General features: G+C 62.5%; 2 protein-coding genes across 2 annotated transcripts; one reads left to right on the forward strand and one right to left on the reverse strand.

The window, feature by feature from the left end:
* The first annotated feature begins 722 nt into the window (after positions 1-722).
* Positions 723-19,752, forward strand: GLI1 (GLI family zinc finger 1). The gene is made up of 12 exons (XM_056514938.1): positions 723-956; positions 9,282-9,450; positions 9,555-9,632; positions 9,825-10,020; positions 10,189-10,336; positions 11,275-11,376; positions 11,465-11,605; positions 12,151-12,300; positions 13,832-13,996; positions 14,853-15,101; positions 15,581-15,860; positions 17,123-19,752. Exons 2-12 carry the CDS (start codon positions 9,354-9,356, stop codon positions 19,276-19,278), a joined length of 3,762 nt encoding a protein of 1,253 aa, XP_056370913.1. The 5' UTR covers positions 723-956; positions 9,282-9,353; the 3' UTR covers positions 19,279-19,752.
* A 187-nt stretch (positions 19,753-19,939) lies between these two features.
* Positions 19,940-24,096, reverse strand: PRPH (peripherin). The gene is made up of 9 exons (XM_056515003.1): positions 23,774-24,096; positions 22,870-22,930; positions 22,645-22,740; positions 22,403-22,564; positions 22,206-22,331; positions 21,905-22,125; positions 21,551-21,600; positions 21,353-21,429; positions 19,940-21,277 (listed from the first exon to the last, which is right to left on the reverse strand). The coding sequence occupies exons 1-9, from the start codon at positions 24,094-24,096 to the stop codon at positions 21,236-21,238; spliced, it is 1,158 nt and encodes a 385-aa protein (XP_056370978.1). The 3' UTR covers positions 19,940-21,235.
* Between the last annotated feature and the right edge of the window lie 779 nt (positions 24,097-24,875).

Here is a 24,875-nt window from a genome sequence, read left to right on the forward strand (position 1 = left end):
CTGTGCCTCTTGCGTGGGCGTGTCCGTGGGCTGCGGGGTGTTCTCCCCACGTGTTCGTGGGCTCTGCGACCCGCGTGTGTTTGCGTGCGGGCCGCGCCCCCTGCTCGTGCTGTGGCACCCGCGTGTGCGTGGGCTGGAGGTTTGTGGCTGGGCTGCGCTCCCCGTGTGCGTGTGCTGGATCCCCCGCGTGCGCGTGGGGTGTTGGCCGTGTCCCCCGCGTGTCCATGTGTGTGTGTGTGCGGGCTGTGCGTGTTCCCGGCGTGTGTAATGCCAGTTTGGCTTGTGCGCGGGCTGGTGGCCGTGCCCCCCGCGCGTGTCCGTGGGTTGTGCCCCCTTTGCGTGCGCGCGTGTGGGCAGAAGAATGTCATCCCCACCCGCGCGTGGGCTGTGCGCGAGGACCGTGCCCACGCTTACACACACCGTGCGCGCGCTTACACGTGCACGCGCGATCCCTCACGCGGGTGGGCACCGCCGCGCGCGCACAGGGGTCCCCCCACACGCGCGTGTCCCCAGCTCTGTGCGCGTGCGGGACACCCCGCGGACACGCGCGGGACCGGTGCGCGCGCGTGGGATGGTGGGGGGGGTGGGTGCGCGCGGGCGGGCGCGGGGCCGTGCGTGTCCCGGATCCATCCCGGGTTTTCGGGGCCGCCGCTCCCGGCCGGGGTCTCCGTCCCGAGCGCGATCGGCGCCGCCGCCGCCGCAGTTGGCGGAACGGGACCCGCCGGGATCCGCCGCCCCCGCGGGGCTCCGGTAACTCGCTGCGGGCTCCCGGGGCGGGCCGGGAGAGTGCGGGGGGCGCCGTCCCGTCCCGTCCCGTCCCGCCCCATCCCGGCCGCCTCCGTCCCCCCTCTGGATGTGCCGCTTCTCTCCCAGACCGAACCGCCGCCGCCGCCACCGGGGGAACGGGGGACACGGAGCCGCCGCCGCGCGCGGGGCCGCTCGGAGCCCCCCCGGAGGTAGGAGCCGTCGGGCGGGTCCGGGCCGCGGGTCCTCGCTGTGGGGATGGCGCCGATCCCTCTGCGGGCCGTCCCACGGGGGGACCGGGGCTTCCAGCGGGGCTCCCGGCGTGGGGGGACCGGCCACGCGGGGCGGGCGGAGGGGATCGGCCCCACGCGTGCCCCGTCACGTCCCCTCGTGCTCCCGCCCACGTCCGCACGCTCCCGCCGCGCTTTGAGCGCCCGGTGGGTGGGAGGTCGGCTCGGTGTGTGGGTGGGCTGGGACGGCCGCACCGGGCCGGTGGAGCCGCTCGCAGCCCGCGGGAGGGCGGCTGGTTCGGGGCTGGGGGCTGCTGAGTCCTACTGGGTCCTACTGGGTGTTACTGGGTTCTACTGCGTGCTGCTGGGTCCTACTGGGTGCTACTGGTTTCTACTGGGTGTTACTGGGTGCTGCGGGCTCTGCCTACATTGGGGATGTCGGACTGAGAGCAGTAACCGAGTGAAAGTTGCTGTCCCGGCCGCGGTGACGCAGCAGCCGCAGGACTGTCCCGGGGGGCTGTGCCAGCTGTGCCACCCACCCTGCCAGCCCCTGGCCACCCTGGGGCTCGTGTCCCACCGGCCGCGGTGCCCACGGTGCTCCAGGACCCGCCTCGTGGGGTCCGCACCGGGGCGGGGCACGGGGGAGGCCCCAGGGCCGGAGCCGGGATGGAGCCCACGGGCAGCAGCCGCTGTTCCCGGGGCCCTGGCACGGCCCCGAGGGGTTGGCACGGCGATAATGGGCGCTCGCAGCCCCCTGATGTCCTGCCAGGCCGTGTGATGGCACTGAGCGCTGCGGGAGCGGCGTGGGGGCTGCACCTCTCCCCAGAGGATGGGGATGGAGAGCGAGGAGAGGACGGAGCTGTGGGATTTGGGGGCTCCCGGCGCTGCGCTGGCAGCCTGAGGGCTGCAGCCTCTCCTGGGAGGATGGCGAGGACAGAGAGAAGGCGGCTGAGGAATGGCTGTGGCATTCCAATGCTCTTTTTGGGGACTGGGAAACTACTGGATCCTCCGGCCGCAGCCGGGGTCCTGCTCCCAGCCCTGGAAGCGATTTGGGGATCTGGCAGATGCTGTTGAACACCCTGATTGCACGAGTTTCCTCCCGCTCCTCTGCGTGTGCCAAACCTGAGCTGATGGATGCGGGTGGGCACTGGCTTTTGGGGGAAGGGAGGAGGAAGCAGCTGGATGAAGTTTCTTCTTCAGAAATTCAGACCTAGGAAAGCTTTCCAGTTTTCCTGCTGCGTCCAGCTGAGGCAGAGAGGGGGGGGATCCTCATCTCCCCTTACTCCAGGGTCTTTTCCATCACAAAACCAAGGGAGCTGAGAGTCTCCGGGCCTCCAGGGCTGGTCTGGTGGGAGGTGGTGGAATAAACTCCGTGCTGGAGCTGGCGGAGCTGCGAGGATCTCCCTGGAGCAGGGAAGTTTCCATCCCGGAGTGAGTCAGCACGGACACCTTGTGACGCCCGCGGAGAGGCGGGCGGGGAGCTCGGGCTCGGGGTGGGACCCGCGCCTCGCTGGCCAGAACCTGGGAAGTTGGTTTAAATTGGATTTTAGGGAAAAATTCCTTCGCTGGAAGGGTGATCAGGCACAGGCACAGGCTGCTCACAGCAGTGGTGGAGTGACCATCCCTGAAATTGTTCAAAACTCGTGTGGATGTGGCACTTGGGGAACATGGGTTAGTGGTTGGTGTGTCAATGCTGGGTCAGTGGTTGGATTTGACGATCTTGGAGGGCTTTTCCCACATTAATGATTCCATAATTCTGAGGGCAGATGGGCTGGAGGACATGAGGGGCCTTCACCTAGTGAACCTGGGATGCTCCTGGGGACATCCTGCCCTTCACCCAGTGCACCTGGGATGCTCCTGGGGACATCCCACAGCTCCAGCCACAGTGCCAGCCCATTATCCAACCTGCTGCACACCTGTCCTCTCACCTGCACAGGAACCCTCCTGTACACTGTGCACATGGTAATGTGTGCACATTTCAAGAAGTGGTTGGATGCCACTCCCAGGCAGGATTTTTGTCTGGTGGGATCTCAATAAAATCCAGGGGGCATTTTGTTGTCCCCTGTTCAGGAGCAGGGGTGAGACTGAGGGTTCCCACAGGAAAACAGCTCACCCCAATCCTTATGGCACATGCAAAGCCTTGGGAAGCTGCAAGGTGAACAGCTGATAAAATAAAATGAAAGAGCTGCCTAGGAGTGGAAACAAGTGGCAGAACAGAGTCGTGTTTCAGCTCTGCTGCATCCAGAGAGAGGTTGGGGGGATGTTCCAGATGTTAGAACCGCACTGCCCAACTCCTGGCCAGGATTTAGGGGAGCAGAGTTCTGGCTGGTGGCCCTGGGACATCCTGGAGGGGATGGAGCTGCTGTGTGGGGACAGGGCAGGTCTCCAGTCAAGGAACGAGCACCACCCCTCACGGCAGATACTTCAGGAGACACAAATGTATCCCAGCAGGCCAAACGTGGCTGGGGATTTTGGGAGCAGCCCGAGGACACTCACACCCCCAGCTCTCAGCAGGCAGAGGGTCTGCTGCCACAAGAAGGTCCCTAAATCCCCAGGGGTGCTCCCTGCTCAGGATTCCTGTTGTCTGTCCCATCCTTCAGCGGTGCCGGGTCCCCCTGTTCCCATCCTCGGAGGGATCCTGCAGGATGGAGTTGCTGGGGTAGGAGCAGACTCAGTGTCTGGAGTGCTGTGGGGGATGGATTTTGCCACTTGCCGTGTCTGACCGTGGCTCCCTGGGGATGGCAGGATGTCCAGCGTGTCCCCAGCCCGCCCCTGCCGGGATGGGACGATTCCCGATGCCCCGGGAGGGAGTGGTGCCTGCCAGGGGCTCCCAGCCGTGACTCGGAGCTGGGCTTTTATGGGTCCCACATGTTCCAGAGGAAGAGGGAAGCATAAAAATTCCTTCCAGCAGCTGCTGCCATGTGTGTGCCCCCCTCACCTCCACCCCACAACCTTGCCCCCCACCCAGCCTCCAGCCCGGTGAAGGTGCAGGCAGGAGGGGAAGTGGCTTCAGGGGAGTGATTTGGGGGGTAGCATGTGCTGGGGGCCAAAGCAAACAACGTGCAGCGAGGGTCTCCTGCCTGCCTGGGGACCACCTATGGAGCCCCCCCAACCCTGCCTGGCCTGCCACGGCTTCCTGAGCAGCTCCACTGTGCAGGAGGGCTGGGAATCCCTTCCTTCCAGGGGTCTGCAGCCCCTTCCGTGGGTTGTCCCTGCCTGGATATGCAGGACCCGGCTGCCTGCCTCTCCCTCCCCAGAGCACACGTGTGTCAGCGTGTGTTAACATGTCCAGAGACGTGTCAGTGCACGGCCCTGGTGGGTGTGGGTGCACGTGGGAGACAGGGGTAGATGGTTTTGCCCCCTGAAATGTGGCACTCGAGTGCTGGGGGACACCTGGAGGGGTGGGTGGGCTAGGGAGGGAATTCTGATCTTCCCTGGGAGTGGTGTGAGTGGCAGAGAAGAATTTTGGGATTGGGTGGGGAGTGAGGATGTGTGACAGGGCTGGGAGAGGGAGGATGGAGTCTGGGATGTCCCAAATCTGTGCTGGCAGTGACGTGTCTGCGCCTTTCCCTCCACTCCAGCACAAACCTCCCCTGTCCCCGGTGTGAAACCGGCTCTTCCTTGCCTCAGCTTTTCCAGGCCAGGGACCACCTTGGAACGAGCTTGGCAGCCCCCACCAGCACGGGATCATGACCCTGAGTCGTCCCCTTTCAGACCCCCTGAACCTGAAGCGATGTGCTTTGTGGAGCCGCGGTCCTGGGCAGATTAAGCTGCCCCATGTGGAGGGGCTGGGGCTGGCCCTAAAGCCCGGCCTAACGGGGGGTCGGGGGCGGTGCCCGGCAGTTCCACTCGTCTCTTCTGCTGTAGACAGAGCCCAGAAAGATGTGGGGTCAGTTCCCAGCTCGGGCTGAGCTCCCAGGGCAGAGAAAAGGTGTTTGTTCCGTGGGGAATCTCCAGGTCTTTGCAGTGGCTGAGGGAGGCTCGGAGTGACCCTGGGCAGCAGCTGGGATGTGTCCCCGTGTCCCGGGTGCTGCTGGCACAGGGGAGCACTGGCTCCTGCCAGAGCCTGGTTTAGCTTTGCAGCCCAGGTTTAGGGTCGGGGTTGGGTTTTGGGGTTTGCCTATCCCAGAGCAGACCTGGCTCTCCCGATAAAAGGAGCAGAGGGTCTTCTAGGGTGTGTCCCCTTTCACAGCACCCATCCCTCTATTCTCTCTGCTCTGGCCCTCCCTCGCTGCTCTCCGAGTGAGGATTTGGGGTGACCCCATCAGCTGTTGTCGCTCCCCACATCCCACACGTCTGCAGACACGAGCACACGGACACGCATCCCCGTGTCCCCACAGTCCCACCTCCCTCCCTCCTCCCCACCATCCCATCTCCACCACCCATCCCTTTTGGGGTGTCTCCTCTCGATTTTCGGGTGTCTCCACTCCCAGCACCCACCCTGACGTCGTCCCCAAAACAACCACTCCCACACGAACCCAAATCCCCACGCACACATGCGAACACGCAGAGAACACGTGTGTTCAGCCGGGCGCTGACAGCAGCCCCCCCCTCCCGAGCCCCCCCGGCCCCCCACGCCGGGGGCTGTGCCGGCGGGTGATGGATTGTGCCACACACAGCTCAGCGCGGCCGGGCTGTGGGACGGCGGGGGCTAATCCAGCCCTGACATCACATTCCTCCACAGTGGGGCTCCGGGCTGCTTAACCCTGCCGGGGCTGGGGGGCACCGGGACCCCCCGGACCCCCCCCGGGGGATGGGCTGGGTGGGAGCCGCACCCACGGCTGCGGGTTTGGGGGGAGCGGGAGCGTTTCTGGGGCGCGTGGGGGCAGGAGTGGGGTCTGGAGAGGGGGTCTGTCCTTTCCAGGGTGTGGTGGGGAGCTGAGGGGGGTCTGCAGTGTTGTGGGGGTCTGTCCCGCCCAGGGTGCGGTGGGGAGCTGCGGGGGGGGGGGTCTGCCCCATCGTGGGGTGCTGCAGCCTCCTCCTTCTCCTCCTCCTCTTCTGATCCCCCGTCAGTGCCCACGTTTTTCTCCCACCTTCCCATCTCTGCCCATCGCTGCTGGGGTTGGGGTCTCTCTGTCCCCATCCCCCTCGGTGTCACCATCCCACCCGCCCCCCCCCCAGTAACCTCCCTCCATCCCCTTTCTCTCTCTCGCCTTCCCCTCCATCCCCTTCCCTCTCTCTCCCCGGCCCCGTTCCCCAGTGTCCTCAGGAAACTGGAGCCAGATGACAGATTTTAGATGTGTTTTCAGGAAATAAAAGGCGAGGAGCTGGGGGGGGGAGGGGGGCGGCCAGCCCTGACCCCCCTCCCGCTCCGCGTTTCGGCGTCTGGAGCCAGCGCTGCTCCGAGAGCTCCCGCCGCTGGCTGCGCTCCTGGTTTTCTTGGCAGAGAGGAGCAGGAATGTGTTTCAGTTTGAGTTTCTTGGCAGGAGCAGAGCGAGGGAAGATTCCCCTCATCCCGCCTGCGCCTGGCTCTCAAATTTATGCCCAAAGGCTGCGACTTGGGTGGGCCGGCGGTGTGCGGCCGGCGGGGGAGGCGAGCGCGGCGGTGGGCGAGACGCCGGATGGTTCCCATTGCCGCCCGTGGCTTCCCATTGCTTCCCATTGGCTCGCAGCGCTCCCGGCCCCATCCAGCCTCCTGCGCTCGGGGGGCCACCGCGCTTTGGGGAGCCCCCGTGGGTTGGGGGGAGCATCCTGTGGTTGGGAGCGGTGGTTTTGGGGTGTTTTCTTGGTGGTGCTCCGAGGTGGGATGTGGGGGATTGGGGCAATGCCACCTGGCACCCACCTGGCTGTGCTCATCCAACCCCTCCCCACCTGCAGCCAGCGCTGCCCCAGCACAGGGGGACCCTCATGTTCCTGGATGGAGCCCCCCGGAGCTGGCACAGGGGGAAAGAGGGGGCACAGCCCCGGGCAGGGGGGTGGTGTGAAAACTCGGCGGTGCTGAGGTGGGGATGGTGTGACCTGTGCTGTACCTGTGTGTTCCACATGTGCAGTGCCACGCTGGGCACACGTGTGGAAGCCTGGAAATGGTCCAGGCTGGTTTGGACAGGGCTTGGAGCAACCTGGGCTAGTGGAGGGTGGAACAGGATGAGCTTTAAGATCTCTGCCAGCCCATCCTGTGACTCTCCATGTGCTCTGTGTGTGATTCTCCCTGTGCTCTGCGTGTTGACCTGTGCATGGAGAGTTCTGTGTGTGATTCTACACATGCTCTGTGTGTTTACCTGTGTACTCAGAGCTCTGTGTGTGACTCCCTGTGCTCTCTCTGTGACTCTCCCTGTGCTCTGTGTGATTCTTCCCGTGCCCTGTGCACTCAGAGCTCTGTGCGTGATTCTGTGTGCCCTGTGCACACACAGCTCTGTGTGTGTCTCTCTGTGCTCTGTGTGACTCTCCCCGTGCCCTGTGCACACGCAGCTCTGTGTGTGACTCTCCCTGTGCTCTGTGTGTGTCCCTCCCCGTGCCCTGTGCACACGCAGCTCTGTGTGTGACTCTCCCTGTGCTCTGTGTGTGTCTCTCTGTGCTCTGTCTCTCCCCATGCCCTGTGCACACGCAGCTCTGTGTGTGACTCTCCCTGTGCTCTGTGACTCTCCCTGTGCTCTGTGTGTCTCTCCCCATGCCCTGTGCACACGCAGCTCTGTGTGTGACTCTCCCTGTGCTCTGTGTGTGACTCTCCCTGTGCTCTGTGTGTGTCTCTCCCCATGCCCTGTGCACACGCAGCTCTGTGTGTGTCTCTGTGCTCTGTGTGTGACTCTCCCTGTGCTCTGTGACTCTCCCTGTGCTCTGTGTGTCTCTCCCCGTGCCCTGTGCACACGCAGCTCTGTGTGTGACTCTCCCTGTGCTCTGTGTGTCTCTCCCCATGCCCTGTGCACACGCAGCTCTGTGTGTGTTCCTGTGGCCCTCCCTGTGCTGGTGCCGTGTGACCAGGTGCTCCCTGTGCAGGTGTGTGAACCTGTGCTCGGGGGGCTGCCCAGAGCAGGGGGACGGGCTGGTGGTCACCAGGGCAACCAGGGGTCTCAGGTGATGGTTGTGGGCAGGAGGAGGGGGCGTTGCTGAATCCCAGCCCCCCATCACCTCCCAGGTGCTCGTGCAGCTCTCTGGTCGTGTCTCCCAGCTTGGGGGGCTGGGGTCACACCATAACCTTTAGGGGCCTTTAGGAGGGGGGGTTGCAAACCTGGTTAGCCCTGGCAGGTGAGGACAGGTGGGAGGTTTCCCCAAACTCTCCTGCGAGGCCCAGGGGGCAGGTGAGGGCCCCCTTCTCTGCCCCGTTTCCTCCTCATCTCCTTTTCCCCTTTCCCCCCCAGTTCCACCTTCCTGGGCAGCCCCCTCCCCTCTGCCTGCCCCGCTGCCCCCCCTCCATTCTTCCTGCCTGACACTCTCACAAAGCCCCTAGACGAGCTTTCAAAGGGGCAACTCATGCGGAAGAATTGCCGCCCCCCTCGCCCCCCCGGCTCCAAACGCAGCCCAGCGCTTTTCCCAGCGGGGTGAGGGGCTCCCACTCCCCCAGACCCCTTGTTTGGGGCGATTCCCCGCGTCTCAAAGCGGGCAGGAGCCCTTGTTCCCTGTGCCACCCACATCTGCCTCGTCCTGTGGTGGCTTCTCCTGCTCCTCATGTCAGCGCTCGGGGGTCTGGGGACACGACAGGGACCGGGGGGTGGGAATGGATGGCGCAGGATGGTGACCCTGGATGGAGAGTTGGGGGGCAGGACAAGGAGCGTGGGGGGCAGGATGGGGGCAGAACCCCCCTGGGTGGGGGCGGGAGCGGGCTCAGGGCAGGACCCCACAGGCAGGGATCGACGGGGGGCTGGGCTGAGCCCCGTGGGTGGAACAGGGCAGGGTGGGGACCCGCGGGCAGGGTGGGGACCCACGGGCAAGGCAGGGCTGGGTGGGACCTGCAGACGCTGGAGGATCCCTGCGAAGGGAGGAGCGGGGAGCCCGCTCTGCTCCTTGGCCCGGGAATGGTTCCGGCTGTGCCTCGCTTTTCCGTCTCATACAATCCCAGAACAGTTTGGGTTGGAAGGAACCTGAAAGTCACGTTCCGACCCCTCACCATGGGCAGGGACACCTTCCGCTATCCCAGGCTGCTCCAAACCCTGTCCAGCCTGGCCTGGGACACTTCCAGAGTTCCAGGGGCAGGCACAGCTTCTCTGGGCACCCTGTGCCAGGACCTCCCCACCCTCCCAGGGAGGAATTTCCTCCCAATATCCCCAAATCTCTGTAATTTTAGTTTAAATCCAGTCCCGGGGCGCGGGGTCCCGCGTGCTGTGGCGCCCCCTGGCGGCCACACCCACCCTCTCCCCATCCCCCCCCCGACAGGTCCCCCCGCACCCCCCGGGCCCCGCCGCCCCCCTGATGTGCCCCTGAGACACCCCCGGGCCCCTCCGAGACATGTTCGACCCCGCGGGACCCCCGGCCGCCGGCTACAGCGAGCACTGCTGCCTGCACCCGCCGCACGGAGCAGCCGCCCCCGCCCCGGCACCGCCAGGTGGGTCATGGTGGGGGCTCCAGGCTCCGGATCCGCCCCCCGAGCTCAGGGGTGCTCCGGGGGTCCCTCTGGCACCCCCACCTCAGCTGTTCTCCTTCCTGCAGGACTTGATTTCCCCGTGTGCCACCAGCCCGGGCACCGCGGGTACGGGCTGGCACCAGGAGCTGAGCACGCTGCTGATGGTGAGTCTCCGCTTCTGGGGGGCCGTGGGGCAGGGGGGGTTCCGTGGAGGAGTTAAACATCTCTCTGTTCTAAATCCGGCGCAGTCGGGGCACTCACTCCTCCAGCCCCCAAACACCAGGTGAGGGTGCTTGGGGGGGTCTCCAGCCCCCCAGGACCACGCTGAGGGCGGTGCCCCTGCTCTGCCCCCCCAGGCTCCCGGTTCTCCACGCCCCGCGGCGCAGGAAAGCTGGGGAAGAAGCGGGCACTGTCCATCTCCCCCCTGTCCGACTCCAGCATCGACCTGCAGACCGTGATCCGCACCTCCCCCAACTCCCTGGTCGCCTTCATCAACTCGCGCTGTGCCTCGGCCGGCGGCTCCTATGGGCACCTGTCCATCAGCACCATCAGGTGGGCACCTGCCCCCAGCCCCCGGGCACGGGGGAGCCTGGCTGGGAGCTCTGTGCCCACTCCCAGCTTGGGGAGAGCCAGGAGCAGGGCGGGATGGTGGGGAAGGGATGGCTGGGATCCCAGACCTCAGTCTTTGGTGTTACCTGCTCGTCCCTCTGGTCTCCACAGCCCGTCCCTGGGGTACCAGAGCCCACCTGGGCAGCAGAAGGGCCAAGGGCACCTGTACACGCCTCCCCCACCCTGCAGCTCCCACGAGCTGCCCACGCGCCCGGGGCTGCAGCACCCGCCCGCTCGGGGGGGCCTGAAACACTGCCAGGTATGGGGGGATCTGGGGGATCCCTGGGAGGGGATCTGTGTGAGTGAGATCCATGGGAGAGGAATCTGTGTGAGTGGGGATCCTTGTGAGAGGGGATCTGTGTGAGTGGGATCCATGGGAGAGGAATCTGTGTGAGAGGGGATCTGTGTGAGATGGGATCCATGTGTGAGATGGGATCTGTGTGAGATGGGATCTGTGTGAGTGGGGATCCTTGTGAGAGGGATCCTTGTGAGAGGGGATCTGTGTGAGTGGGATCCATGGGAGAGGGATCTGTGTGAGAGAATCTGAGTGGGGATCCTTGTGAGAGGGGATCTGTGTGAGATGGGATCTGTGTGAGTGGGATCCATGGGAGAGGGATCTGTGTGAGAGAATCTGTGTGAGTGAGGTTCAGTGTGAGAGGGGATCAATGTGAGTGAGATCTGTGGGAGAGGAGATTCCTGTGAGAGGGGATCTGTGTGAGTGGGATCCCTGTGAGAGGAGATCAATGTGAGTGAGATCTGAGTGGGTGAAGATCCCTGTGAGTGAGATCTGTGTGAGTGGGGATCTGTGGGAGAGGGGATCTGTTTGAGAAGGGATCAATGTAAGAGAGGATCTGTGTGAGTGGGATCAGTGTGAGCTGGGGATCCATGTGAATGGGATCCCTGTTTGAGAGGGGAATCTGTGTATGGAGATCTGTGTGAGCAGGATCTGTGTGAGTGGGATCCGTGTGAGAGGGAATTCATGTGAGTGGGATCTGTGTGAGTGGGATCTGTGTGAGTGGGATCCATGTGAGAGGGGATCAGTGTGAGAGGGAATTCATGTGAGTGGGATCTGTGTGAGAGGGATCCTTGTGAGTGGGGATTCGTGTCAGACATATCCATGTGAGCCAGGCCTCCATGTGAGTTGTGTTCTGGTGGCCATCTCCACACTGACTGCTCCCCAACCCCCTGCCCTGGCAGCAGCTGAAGCTGGAGTGGAGCCTGAGCAGCCCCCTGAGTGCCAAATTCCCAGAGGAGCGATCTGAGGGTGACATCTCCAGCCCAGCATCCACGGGCACCCAGGTACCCCCCAGGCCATGAGACCCCCCTGGCATCCCCAGCACCCCTGTGGGGTCACACCTGCGGGCCCTCACCTGTCCCTGCTCCCCAGGACCCCTTGCTGGGCATGCTGGATGTTCGGGAAGAGCTGGAGAAGGAGGATGGGAAACACGAGTGTGAGGCTGTGTATGAGACCAACTGCTACTGGGATGGCTGTGCCAAGGAGTTTGACACTCAGGAGCAGCTGGTGCACGTGAGTCTGGGGTTGCTGAGCTGTTCCCACCCCAAAACTGCCCTCAGGCTGCTGGGCAGCATCCCCCTGGCCCAGCCCATGATTCCTGCTCCCAGTTCCCTGCCCTGGGAACTCTCCATGATGCTGGAATTTCCTCCTGGGAAGGGAGGGAAGTGCATCCCCCACTTCTCCTCAGCCACTGGTGCTTCCAGACTCCCTCCTTTGCTCCAGCTTTCCTTCCTGCAACTCTCCTACATCCCTCTGAGCATCCCTTGGACCCCTCTGGCTGCTCTTGGTCCTCCCAGAGTATCCCTCAAACATCCCCTGCATTCTCTGCCTCCTCCTCCAAACACCACCTGACGTGTTCTCCCCCAAACTCTGGTGTCTCTACCTGCCATCCCAGTCCCTCTATTTCCTTTCCTCCCATCCCAGTCTGTCCATGTCCCTTTCTGCCATCCCATTCCCCTCCAACCCCTCCACATCCTTATCTCCCATGATATTCCTGTATCTCCCTGTCCCTTGCCCCCCTCCCCAGTGCCCCCAGTGACGCTCCTCTCCCTCCTCAGCACATCAACAATGAGCACATCCACGGGGAGAAGAAGGAGTTTGTGTGCCACTGGGCAGCGTGCTCCCGGGAGCAGAGGCCCTTCAAGGCCCAGTACATGCTGGTGGTGCACATGAGGCGTCACACGGGGGAGAAACCTCACAAGTGCACGGTGAGATGCCAAAAATTCCTCAGAAACGAGCTGGGAAAATGAGGGTAGAGCGTGAGAGGGGGTACAGGTGCAGCAGCTGGAGCCTGTGGGGGCTGTGGAGTGGCAGAAGGGTGGGCAGCAGGTGAGTACAGGTATGGGGCTCATGGAATGTTTTGGGTTGGCCCACCCTATCCCATTGATCCCATCCCATCCCATCCTATCCCATTGATCCCATCCCATCCCATCCCATTGATCCCATCCCATCCCATTGATCCCATCCCATTGATCCCATTGATCCCATCCCATCCCATCCCATTGATCCCATTGATCCCATCCCATCCCATCCCAATCCCATCCCATTGATCCCATTGATCCCATCCCATCCCATCACATTGACCCCCATCCCATCCCCTGCCATGGCAGGGACACTTTCCAATATCCAAACCTTGTCCAGCCTGGCCTTGGACACTTCCAGGGATGGGGCAGCCACAGCTTCTCCAGGGCCTCCCTGCCCACTCAGGGAGGAATTTCTTCCCAACATCCCATCAGAACCCAGAGTCACATCACCCCAGCACTGTCCTGTACTTTGGAATGTACTCCTGAATTTAATCAGGATGGGGAGCTGGGTGTGGCTGTTGATCCCAGTTTGGGATTGCCCTTTGGGGACACTCTGAGGGGCTGCCAAGGCCAGGGGCACAATGAGGTGGCACCAGCCCAGGGTGAAGGCTGTGCCACAGTGTGAGGCTGCACCTGAGCAGGTGACCTGGTTTGGAGGACAGGTGTCGGCCAATAAAGGCAGGAGCTTCTCTTTGAAATGGAGAATGTAAACCCCCTCCCACTAAATTATTATAATTTTGAAATTAAGGGGCTCTCAGGCAAAGATATGGGAATTAGGAATAACAGTTCTTTACTAGGAAAATTAAAATAGAAATGCAGTATTACACAGAACAATCCCAAACCCTGCCAGAGTCAGAATCCAAGCTGACACCCGTCAGTCAGTCAGGGTGTTGGCACAGTCCCATTCAATGGTGGCTGCATCCTCCTGCAGTGGCAGATGTGGTTCAGCTGGAGCAGTGCTCCTGGAGAAGGTGCAGTTTCCTCTGAAGCTCCAGGGATGATGTGGAAAGGTCTGGTTTTCCTCTGGAATGCAGTGGGAAGATGGATAACTTGCTGTCCCAAATCTCAGTTTTTCTCTGGGTAGGAAAGGCTTGGCTCCTCCCCTGTCTGGAGCATCTCCCATGGGATGATGGAATTTTATCAGTCATGCCCTGGGACTCAATGGCCGTTAACAGGAGATATCTCCTGGAGGGAGGATGGGCTGTGGGAAGATAAAGATGATTGCCCAGCTGGTTTAAAGATGGCCCATGAGCAGATAATGTGTGCCAGGAGATCAGGGTCACTGCCCCAGCTGGTTTAACAGCTGGTGACAGAATCCACATTTCTGCCACATCACCCCAGCACAGCAGGGCAGGTGAGATCTGTGCCCATGGACGTGTGGGGGTGTGGGGTGAGGGGTGACGTGTGTGACACATCCCACCCTGCTCTGCTGCAGTTCGAGGGATGTAACAAAGCCTATTCCCGCCTGGAGAACCTCAAGACGCACCTGCGCTCGCACACGGGTGAGAAGCCCTACGTGTGTGAGCACGAGGGCTGCAACAAAGCCTTCTCCAACGCCTCCGACCGCGCCAAGCACCAGAACCGCACCCACTCCAACGAGGTACGGCCCCACCCCGGCTCCCCAGTCATTCCTGTCCTCTGAGAACTCCCCACATCCCTGGGTTTTGCCCCTGTGTGTCCCAACTCCCTGTTTTCCTGCTCTAAGCATCTCCTTCATCACCAGCATTCCCATCGGCATCCCTGTACCCCACTCCTGGGTGTTGGGAAGGATGAGTCAGGAAATCCTTATAAATGTGATTGCCCAGCAAGAGATTTTGAGAATATGGAAACCATAAGTGAGATTGAGATGACTGAGTGGCTGGAGAGCAGCAATGTGGGTGCATGAAGATCTTCTCCCTTTGTTTGTTGCTGCAAATACCAAAGAGCAGCAGAGACCCTCTCCAGGCATGACAGGAAGGGTCCCAGATAAGGTTTAGAGATAAGAAAGTTGTAAAACACGGGAATGTAGCGATTCCTATAGGTTGTATGTAAATGTTAGAGAATTTGTATCTTGCATTAGATTGGTTAGTGGAAATTAGAATATTCTAACATAGAAGAAGATTTATTGTGTTGTAAACGGGAAAATCTCTCTCTTACCTCTCTTACTTCATTCTTTTATCTCTTAGAACTCTTGCCACCCCCCACTCTCTTTCTGCCCTGCTCTGAGCTGCAGCTGGCAGCTCCCAGCTGAGCCCTTTATACCCACACCCTGTGCAATAAACTGCAAACTTCCAGCCCAGAACATAGAGAGCACCTGAGTTTGTCCTGACCTGTCCCTCCAGACTCCCACACCTGGGGAGCTCCCTCCTTCCTCTGCCTTCCTCACCTGCTTCACTGCCACCCTCAGCTCTCTCCAGAGGGGGATTCAGCTCTGGGGAGGGGGCTGTGGTTGGAGTGACGCCCTCCCTGCCCTGCAGAAGCCGTACGTGTGCAAGATCCCCGGCTGCACCAAGCGCTACACCGACCCCAGCTCCCTGCGCAAGCACGTCAAGACCGTGCACGGCCCCGACGCCCACGTCACCAAAAAGCACCGGGGGGACGTGGGGCCGGCCAGGGCGGTGCCCACCCCCAGCGCCCCCCCGGATCTGAAGCAGGAGAAGGACACCAACGGCCCCAGCGAGGCGCGGAGGGAGGAGGGGAAGCTGCTGGTGCCGGAGCTGGCCCTGGTGAGGAGCTGCAGGGGCTGCAGGAGGGAGGGAGGGGTTGCTGTGGGGGTCATCCCCAAGTGATGGGACAAGATAAAAAAGCGTCAAGCTGTTCCAGGGGAGGCTTAGGCTGGATATTAGAGGGAATTTTTTTTGTGTTCAGGCATTGGAATGGGCTAGCCAAGGCAGTGGTGGGGTCAGCATCCCTGTGAAGTGTTCAAAAAACACTGGGATGTGGCACTCGGGGATGTGGCACTCGGGGATGTGGCACTTGGGGATGTGGCACTCGGGGATGTGGCACTCGGGGATGTGGCATTTGGGGATGTGGCACTTGAGGATGTCACTCTTGGGGATGTGGCACCTGAGGATGTGATTTAGTGGTGAGCACTGCAGTGTTGGGTTAATAGTTGGACTCAGAGGCTTTTCCAGCCTTCCTGGTGACTCCAAGGGTGTCCTGGCTGCCTGACCCCCTTTCCCTTGCCCTGTCTGGTTCTCCCCAGAAGCCTCAGCCCAGCCCAGGCGGGCAGTCCTCGTGCAGCAGCGACCACTCTCCCCTGGGCAGCACCACCAACAACGACAGCGGCGTGGAGATGGCAGGAAACGCTGGTGGCAGCTACGAGGACCTGTCCACGCTGGAGGACGTGGTGCCTGGGGAGCCCATGGGCACCTCGGGGCTCATGGCTCTGCACAAACTGGAAAACCTTCGCATCGACAAACTGAAGCAGCTGAGGAAACCTGCGGCTTCCAAGGGCCTGAACCTGCCCCCCATCCCTGGAGCTGGTGAGATTGGGGTGCCTCCCCTCCCCGGGGTGTGGGGAGAGGTCTGGTGGGCAGAACACACCTTGCTGGGCCCCAAAATCTGGGGAAACCTTAAAGGGGTTCCGAGACAACTGGAGAGGGATTTTGGGCAAGGGCCTGGAGAGCCAGGGTGAGGGGGAATGGTTTCACATTGGAAAGGAGAGCAGGGTTAGGTGGGACTTTGGAAGGAATTCCTCCCTGTGAGGGTGGGCAGGCCCTGGCAGAGGAGGGGTCCAGGCTGCCCCTGGATCCCTGGAAGCATCCAAGGCCAGACAGAGCACCCTGGTCTAGTGGAAAATGTCCCTTCCCATGGCAGGGGGTGGAACTGGGTGGTCTTTAGGATCCCTCCCAACCCAAAACTTTCCATGATTTTTCCAACCTAAATGAGCTTCTGCCCATCTTTGTTGCCACCTGCTCCCTGTCCTTGCAGGCCCAAACCACAGAAGAGCCACATCCCAGCTCTGCAGGTGGCTCCTGTCCCTGCCCTGACATTGCCACACCATGTCCCCAGGGTGTCCTGGTTTGAAGGACAGGTGTCTGCCAATAAAGGCAGGAATTTCTCTTTGAAATGGAGAATGTAAATCCCCTCCCTCCAAATTATTACTATAATTTGGAAATTAAGAGGCTCTCAGGCAAAGATATGGGAATTAGGAATAACAGTTCTTTACTAGGAAAATTAAAATAGAAATGCAGTATTACACAGAACAATCCCAACACTGCCAGAGTCAGAATCCAAGCTGACACCCGTCAGTCAGTCAGGGTGTTGGCACAGTCCCATTCAATGGTGGCTGCATCCTCCTGCAGTGGCAGATGTGGTTCAGCTGGAGCAGTGCTCCTGGAGAAGGTGCAGTTTCCTCTGAAGCTCCAGGGATGATGTGGAAAGGTCTGGCTTTCCTCTGGAATCCAGTGGGAAGATGGATAACTTGCTGTCCCAAATGTCAGTTTTTATCTGGGTAGGAAAGGCTTGGCTCCTCCCCTGGCTGGAGCATCTCCCAGTGGGATGATGGAATTTTATCAGTCATGCCCTGGGACTCAATGGCCATTAACAGGAGATATCTCCTGGAGGGAGGATGGGCTGTGGGGAAGATAAAGATGATTGCCCAGCTGGTTTAAAGATGGCCCATGAGCAGATAATGTGTGCCAGGAGATCAGGGTCACTGCCCCAGCTGGTTTAACAGATGGTGACAGAATCCACATTTCCGTCACATCAACCCAACACACGGGGTAACTCATTGTCTCCCCAGGCCTGCCCGGGGAGGTTCCCGGTGTCCCGGTGCCACCCCCAGCCTCTCACCGGCGCATCGCCGAGCTGTCGGCAGCCGAGCTGGGCCTGGCGGCGCCGGGCGAGCGCCGGAGCAGCGGCACCAGCACCGTCAGCTCTGCCTACACCGTCAGCCGCCGCTCGTCCCTGGTGTCCCCGTTCCTGGCCGGCGTCGTGCCCGGTGGGCCGTGCCCGGGGGATGGCTACGATCCCGTCTCTCCGGGCGGGTCGCGGCGCTCCAGCGATGCCGGAGTTTGCGGGGTTCTGCCGGGCGTGGGCAACCTCACCCCGGCACAGCGCTACCGCCTCAAGGCCAAGTACGCCGCGGCCACGGGCGGCCCCCCGCCCACGCCGCTGCCCAGCGTGGAGCAGGCGGCCCCCGGTGGCCACTGTGGCTACCCCGCGCCTCCCGGAGCTCGCTGCATCGCCAACGGCTTGTTGAGAAGGCACAGCTCCAACGAGCAGCCCGGCTACCCCGGCAGTGTCCCTGCCCAGCTGGTGCCCCGGCACGGCGTGCGGCGGGCGAGTGACCCTGCCCGGACGGTGGCCAAGCCGCCGGCCGTGCCCAGGGTGCAGCGGTTTAAGAGCGTGGGGAATGTGAGCGTGCCAGGAGGAGCCAGGACAGCGCTGCAGCCCCTGGGCGGCTCCGAGGCCAACCTGCAGCGCCACGGCTTCTCCCCGCGCCCCCCCAGCATCACCGAGAATGTTTTCCTGGAGGGCATGGGGGGTCCCGGCCCCGAGTCCGGCCTGCTGGACATGGATCAGTACCTGAGCTATCCCGAGGAGAGCTTCCCGTGCCAGGGCACCGCTGTGGAGCTGCAGGGTGGCGTCTACGGTGCTCAGCGGACCATGGTGGGGACACACGGGGACATGGAGGAGGGGCTGCTGCAGCCCGAGTTCTCCCTGCCGCAGTGCCAGGTGAACCAGCGCTTCCCCAGTTTGCCTGCTGGGAACGGGGCGGTGCCGGAGCCCTGGGATGGGCCCCCCCAGGGCACGCTGGACATGAGCTCCAGGCAAAGTGTCGCTCCTGCCATGTCCGGGCCGCACTGTCCCCATCAAAGCCTCGAGTACCCCCATCCCAGCGCCTGTGGGCAGCATCCCAGACTGGTCAGCTCATGCCAGGACAGCGAATTTTCCAGGGGGCACCGGTTTAACCGACTCCAGATCAAATCCGAGCAGCGGTACCCAGCGCCCAGCCCAGCACTTGCTCCCTGCCCCAGTGCCAAACTGGGCGGGCCCCCAGCGTCCCCCGCCGCCTTCGGCCACGCCATGGACGTGGGGCCGGGCGGGTTCCCCCCTGCACCGGGCGGGTACCTGGGCGTGGGCAGCCCGGGCACCCGCAGGGCGCAGACCCCCACCCTGCAGGCCAAAGAGGCGATGGTCCGGAACTACGTGGAGGCGCAGCAGGCGCTGATGTGGGGGGAGCAGCCCCCGCCCAAGGGGAGCGTGGCCGGCGTGGGGCTGGGCAGCGAGCCCGGGCAGTGCCAGGCTGTGCCAGCCCCGCCCTACCTCAGCCCCAGGTACTGCGGCTACCAACCCAAAGCGGATCATCTGCAGGAGCCGCAGCACCTGCTGAGCCCCCCCTGCTTCAGCCCCGAGATGATCCCACACCCTCCGGGCGGCCCCAAACCACCGGCTCACCAAGCCAGCCTGAGCTCCTGGGCGCAGCCGGGGCACGGCTACGAGGGCGTGGACGCCAGTGGCCGCCGCCTGCCACGCTTGCCCCCCACCCGCCCCGTGCCCGAGGGGCCCGGGAACCTCCCCCTGTACTACCCAGGGCAGAGCCCGCATGGGCAGGGGGGCAAAGGTGGGCACAAGCTGCTGGGCCAGGGGGCAGCGAGCTGCGGGGGGAGCGGGCACTACGGCCCGGAGGGACTCAGGGGCACCTCCTGTTACTACCTGGACTCGGGCGAGCAGGTGGCCAACAGCCTGGACTCACTGGACCTGGAGAACACGCACCTTGACTTTGCTGCCATCGTGGAGGACGTGGAGACCCCCCCAGCGCTGCCCGGACCCCCCAGCCCGGCTGGGGGGCTCCTGCTGCCCTCTTCGGGGGGTGCCAACATGGCAGTGGGGGACATGAGCTCCATGCTGAGCACGTTGGCAGGGGAGAGCCACTTCCTCAACTCGCTGTCCTAACGGGGGGTGCCCGTCCTCAGGTGGGCACCTCTGCGGCCGGGGGGGGCTCAGGTGGGAACTGTCCTCACACCCAGGTTTGTACCCCCTCGTTCAGGGGGTCCCAGACACGAGCCCAGCCCTCCAGGTGTGGGGAACTGGTTTGACTGGGCTCTTCCTCGGAGCGTGTCCCACTCTCCCCCGTGCAGCCTCAACGCCGAAACCAAAGAGCCCCCGGCCCCATCCCAGTGCTCCCAGTTTCCCCCCAGCCCCAATCCCAGTGTGGCAGGACTGCAAGCGCCCCCAGCCCTGCTCCAGATCCCCAGAGGCGGGCGGGGTGTGCCTGTACATAGTGTTCATACCTGTCTGTGTGTCCGTCTGTCCCCCCAGACCTCCCGTGTGTGAGAGCACCAGCAGTGCCGCCCCCTCCCCTCATTAAACCCTTTCTCAGGGGACTGGGACTGTGTGTTTGTCACCCCTGGACACTCCTTGGTCCTCTGTGACCGAAACCCCCTCGAGCAGCAGCTCCCCCACCCCGATCAGGGATCCGGGGTGTTCCTGCGGTGGTGCCGTGACCCAGAGTCAGCGATATCGCAATTAGCGCTTCAAATAATACAAGCGGCTTAAATTAACGCTATTCATGATGCCAAAAATACGTTAAAATAATTGAATTTTCAAGCAAAAAATGAGCTAAGGCAACATAATTAATCAGGAAAAAAAAAAAAAAAAAGCTTAAAATAATGCGATTTTATATTATTTTGTTAATGTAATTATTGGTGAGAAAATTGCATAAAATAATGAAATTAATGACGCCAAAATGCCATTAAATTATGCAATTTTTAAAAATTTGCTATAACACAATAATGCAAAAACTTAACCCAATTGATGCAAAAAAAATACTGAAAATGCAATAGTGCAACATTTGCTTAAATAATGCAACTATGTGTGCAAGATTTGTTTAAATAACACAGTTGTGCAAAATTTGCTTTAAACAATTCAATCAGTGATGCGAAAAGTGCTGAAAATCATGAAACAGTGCAAAAATTGCTGAAAATAGCAAAACTAACACGCAAATTTTGCATGGACGCAATTTTGCATAATTTGCTTGAAGTAACGCAAGTAATCATGAAAAAAAAAAAAAAAAAAAAAAAAAAAAGCTTGGATTAACGTAATTATAGAAATCAGGGTGTTTCCCCGCACTTCCAGTGCCTCATCACGCTGTAATTAACCTGTAATTATACGCAATTAATACGTAATTAAGGCGCGGCAGCGATCGGGCCGGGCCGGTGGCGCCCCCTGGCGGAGCCGGGGAGGAATGAGCGCTCCGGTCCCGCGGCGGTTCGGGAGCACCGATCCCGATCCGGGAGCACCGATCCCGCTCCCACCGGACACTCCGTGAGCCTGGAGCGCTCCGGGTCCTCTGGAAGCCGCGGGGTCCCGGGAGGGAGCGGGGTTCCGGCTCCTCCCTGCGTCCCTCCCCGAGGTGGTGACACCAGAGGAGGTTTTGGGAGGAGAGGTGAGACCCCCCCCAAAATGGGAGTGGTGGTGATGGAGAGGGGCCCTGGGCACGCAAATCCCCCCTCAGCCCCACTGCCTCCCTTTTCCCACTCCCCAGGGCAGTGACACCAGAGGGGACAGCACTTGGGGGCAGCCGGTGCCAGCTCTGGTGGCAGGAGGGAAGCCGGGACGCCCCCGGCTCCAGGGCAGCGTGGGGAACACTCGATATTAAATACAGCTGGGAATGTGGTTGGGAGGATAATAAATAGACAATAAATAGCAATAAATAGTGCGGGGACAAGGCACAGGGACACACTGCAAAGGCACAGGGACACACCACAGCGTCGTCCCGTGGTGCTGACAGCAGGAGTAGGAATTGGGGCACTCCCAGCCCCCCGGCTTTGCTCCATGCCCCGCCAGGACGCAGCAGGGTCTGACAAAACCCCCTCCGTGGGCTCGGGGCCATGGCAGCAGCTCCTCTCTGTCACTTCCCCGCTCGCTCCTTGTGCGACTCCGTCACCACTTGCTGCAAGAAGAGAATTTGGGGGTCAGTCCCATGGCAGGGTTGGGCCTCCCAGGCAGGGCACCCCACAATTCTCACCTGCCCATCCCGTGTCTCGATGGTTTTGATGAGCACCATCCTCCGAGCCGAGCTCTCAGCAGGTTGTGGCTCCAGCACTGGGCACAGAGGGGTCATCAGCACCCCAATCCCCGCCAGACACCCTGGGACACACCCACACATGGTCTCTACCCCCAAGGAAAGACCCCCAGACATAGTGGGGGACCCCTTGTCGCTCACCTGAGCTTCTCATGCTGAAGGAGGTGGTGGGCTGCAGGGGGATGGTGATCCTGGGGGGGAGAGGAGGATGAGGAAGGTCTGGGACTCCTGGACATCGCCAGTGACGCCTTCCACACGCTCGAGTCCGTGACCCACATCCCATCTCAGCCGGGGGCTGTGCTCCAGGCTGGCACCTGGAGCAGAGCTGGAGGCAGCTCCCCCATCATCCCGCCAGCCCCTGGCCTTGCCTTTATCTCAGCTCCCATGGGAACCTTTTGTTTTCCTGCGGTCGCTGCCTCCTCCCAAGAAAATCCCACAATAACCGGGGTGACCCCACCCAAGGGACTTTCCCCGCCGGCGCCGCGCTCCCCTCACCGGCTCTCCTCGCCCTCCAGCAGCTTGCGGTACGTGGCAATCTCGATGTCCAGGGCCATCTTGACGTTCAGCAGGTCCTGGTACTCGCGCAGGTGCCGCGCCATCTCCTCCTTCATCTGCTGGATCTCCTGCTCCAGCCTCCCCACCACATCCTGGTAGTTCCCGATCTCCTCCCCGAACTCATCCTCCATCTCCCGCATCTGCCGCTGCAGCGCCTCGTTCTGCAGGGGAAGAAGGGGCTGCAAAGGGCCGGGATGGGTCTGGTCCTTACACCCCCCCTCAAACACCCCCCGGCTCTCACCACGCCCTTCAGCCCGTCCACCTCGCAGGTCAGGCTCTGGATCTGCCGCCGGGACTCGTTCATCTCCTGCTTGGCCAGCCGCAGCGCCTCGTGGTTCCGGTTTGCCGCATCCGAGAGGTCGGCAAACTGCGCGGGCCGGGCGAGTCAGGGCTCTGGGATGGCTCAGCCACCCCAAAATCCCTCCCAGCCGCGGGTACCTTTGATTTGTACCACTCCTCGGCTTCCTGCAGGTTTTTGACGGCGATGCTCTCGTACTGGGTGCGGATCTCCCGCAGCGCTGCCGTCAGCTCCGGCTTACAGACCTCCACCTCGGCCAGCCCCGCCGGGCTCGGGGCGCTCCCCTCCAGGTCCCGCAGCTCCTGCTCGGGGGCGGGAGCGTCACCTCGTGCCACAGGGACCTGATCTGTGTCCCCCCCGCCCCGTCCCACCCCGGCCCCACCTCCTCGTGCAGCTTCTTGAGGAAGCCGATCTCGTCCATCAGCAGCTCCACCTTGCGCTCCAGCTCCAGGCGAGACAGCGTGGCGTGGTCCACGTCCTGCGGGAGAGGCCAGGATGAGCTGCAGGGCAGCGTGGAGGGGATGGGAAGACCCTGAAGCCCCCCCCGGGGTGATGGGGGATAAGGATTCGGTACCGCACGGGGAGACGGGCCCGCCGGTCCCCTCACCTTGCGGAACAGCACCAGGCTCTTCTCGGCATCTTCGCGCTTCTGCGTCTCGTCCTCCAGCCTGGGGACAGCAAGGGATGAGAGGGAGGTGCGGGCGGGGTGCAGACCCCCCTCCTCCTGCCTCCTGGTGCAGCCCCCTCCACACAGAGCGGAGGGGAACGGGGATGGGGAGTCCCCAGCGCTCGCACCAGTTCCCTCCCAGCGCCCCCACCCTTGCCCTTCCCCTCCCAGAGCCCCGCCCTTCCGCAGAGCCCAGCGCTCCCAGCGCCTCCCAGTGCCCTCCGTGCATCCCGGGTGCCTTTCCCAGTGTCTGCTGAGAGTATCCCTTCCAGGGCTCCTCTTTCCCGAAAATTCACCAGTCCCTACCCCGACTTCCCCAGGGCTCCCCCATCCCCATCCCGCTGCATCCTCCGATCCCCATCCTGGTGCAGGTCTCATCCCATCACATTCCTCATGCCAGCGTCTCCCCAGTCCCTCCCTGCCACATTCCCCAGTCCTCATCCCATGCATAACTCATCCCCGATTCCAACCGCAGTACATCCCTCACCCCGGTGCATTCCCTGCTCCCCGGCACATCCTCCAGTCCCCATCCCAGCGCATCCCTCATCCCAGCTCATCCCCAGTACCCATCCCAGTTCATCCCTCATCCCAGCTCATCCCCAGTACCCATCCCAGTTCATCCCTCATCCCAGCGCATCCCCAGTACCCATCCCAGTTCATCCCTCATCCCAGCTCATCCCCAGTACCCATCCCAGTTCATCCCTCATCCCAGCTCATCCCCAGTACCCATCCCAGTTCATCCTTCATCCCAGCTCATCCCCAGTACCCATTCCGGCGCATCCCTCATCCCGCCGCATCCTTGGTCCCCATCCCGCTGCCTCCCACGGCCCCACCGCCGGCCCACCGCTGCCGCAGGGCCGCCAGGTCGGTGGCGAGCCCGTCCCGCTCCGCCTGGAGCCGGTCCCGGTCGCGGCCGAGGCGCTGCAGCCGCTCCCGGAGCCCCCGCAGCTCCCCCTGCACCAGCCCGGTGCGGGGCCCGGTGGCGGCGGTGGCGCGGCCCAGGGCGGCACGGAGGGTCTCGTTCTGCCGTTCCAGCGCCCGGACCCGCTCCAGGAAAGCGGCGAAACGATCGTTGAGTGCCGCCAGCTCCTCCCGCTCCGCGCCCCGCGCTGCCGCCGCCGCCGCCAGCCGCCCCGGCACGCCGGGGTCGCGGTCACGGCGGCTCATGGTGGCACCGGGAGGGCGGTGGCTGCTGCTATCGGCTCTTTATAGCGGACAGCGGCTCCGCCCCGCCGGGGGCACCCGGGGCTACGGGACGGACAGAGGGGAGGGGTCTCCCAGCTGGAGGGAGCTGCAGGAGCTGCGGCTGTTCCCTCGGAGGGGCGGGGAAAGGGGCTCGGGTGGTTGGGGACATCCCTCGGGATGACGGGCAGGGGCTGCAGGCATTTCCCTTCAGGAGGGCTCGGAGACCCTCACGGGATAGAGGGCGGGGGGCTGGGGGGTGCCCCCTCGGCTGTGCAGGCAGAGAAATCCAGCAGCACCAGGGGCAGAGGGGCCGAAAGTGCCCGGGAGACAGAGGAGCCCCCGCTGGGTCAGAGGGACCCTTACGAGGGTAGCATGGGGGTCCGGATCCCGCAGCTGGGATGCACAGAGGGGCTGGGGCTGCAGGGCTCAGGCAGAGCACCTCTCTGAGATGGGCCCCCCATTCTGCCCGGGGTGCTCAGAATCCAGGGAGAGGGGTCCCTCTCCTCCACCCCCCCTCCGCTTTTTGTCGGGCCGCCGTGACTCGGCTCTGCGGGAGCTGCCATGCGCTGGGCAGAGCTGGACAACGCGCTCTGCAACCCCCCCTGGGCCCCCCCTTTCCGGGCAGTTAGGGCAGCATTTACGGGAAGGAGTCGGTGCCCTGCCCAGAGGCTGTGGGGAGGGAGGGTCCTCCCCGCCCCGGACCCCCTCCCAGCTCTGCAGAGCGCCGCACACCGAGAGTGGCTCCGTGCCAGCAGCAGCAT

This window comes from Oenanthe melanoleuca, linkage group LGE22 (genome assembly GCF_029582105.1).
Source record: "Oenanthe melanoleuca isolate GR-GAL-2019-014 linkage group LGE22, OMel1.0, whole genome shotgun sequence".
NCBI classification, from domain to species: Eukaryota; Metazoa; Chordata; class Aves; order Passeriformes; family Muscicapidae; genus Oenanthe; species Oenanthe melanoleuca.

Excerpts from the sequence above, each read along its gene's own strand:
- GLI1 (XM_056514938.1), top strand. The coding sequence starts at position 9,354 with ATGTTCGACCCCGCGGGACCCCCGGCCGCCGGCTACAGCGAGCACTGC. Across the intron at positions 11,377-11,464 it reads CAGCATCCACGGGCACCCAG|GACCCCTTGCTGGGCATGCT; the intron begins GTACCCCCCAGG and ends CCTGCTCCCCAG. Across the intron at positions 12,301-13,831 it reads AGAAACCTCACAAGTGCACG|TTCGAGGGATGTAACAAAGC; the intron begins GTGAGATGCCAA and ends GCTCTGCTGCAG.
- PRPH (XM_056515003.1), bottom strand. The coding sequence starts at position 24,096 with ATGAGCCGCCGTGACCGCGACCCCGGCGTGCCGGGGCGGCTGGCGGCG. Across the intron at positions 22,565-22,644 it reads TCAAGAAGCTGCACGAGGAG|GAGCTGCGGGACCTGGAGGG; the intron begins GTGGGGCCGGGG and ends GCCCCCGAGCAG. Across the intron at positions 21,430-21,550 it reads CTTCAGCATGAGAAGCTCAG|TGCTGGAGCCACAACCTGCT; the intron begins GTGAGCGACAAG and ends CTCTGTGCCCAG.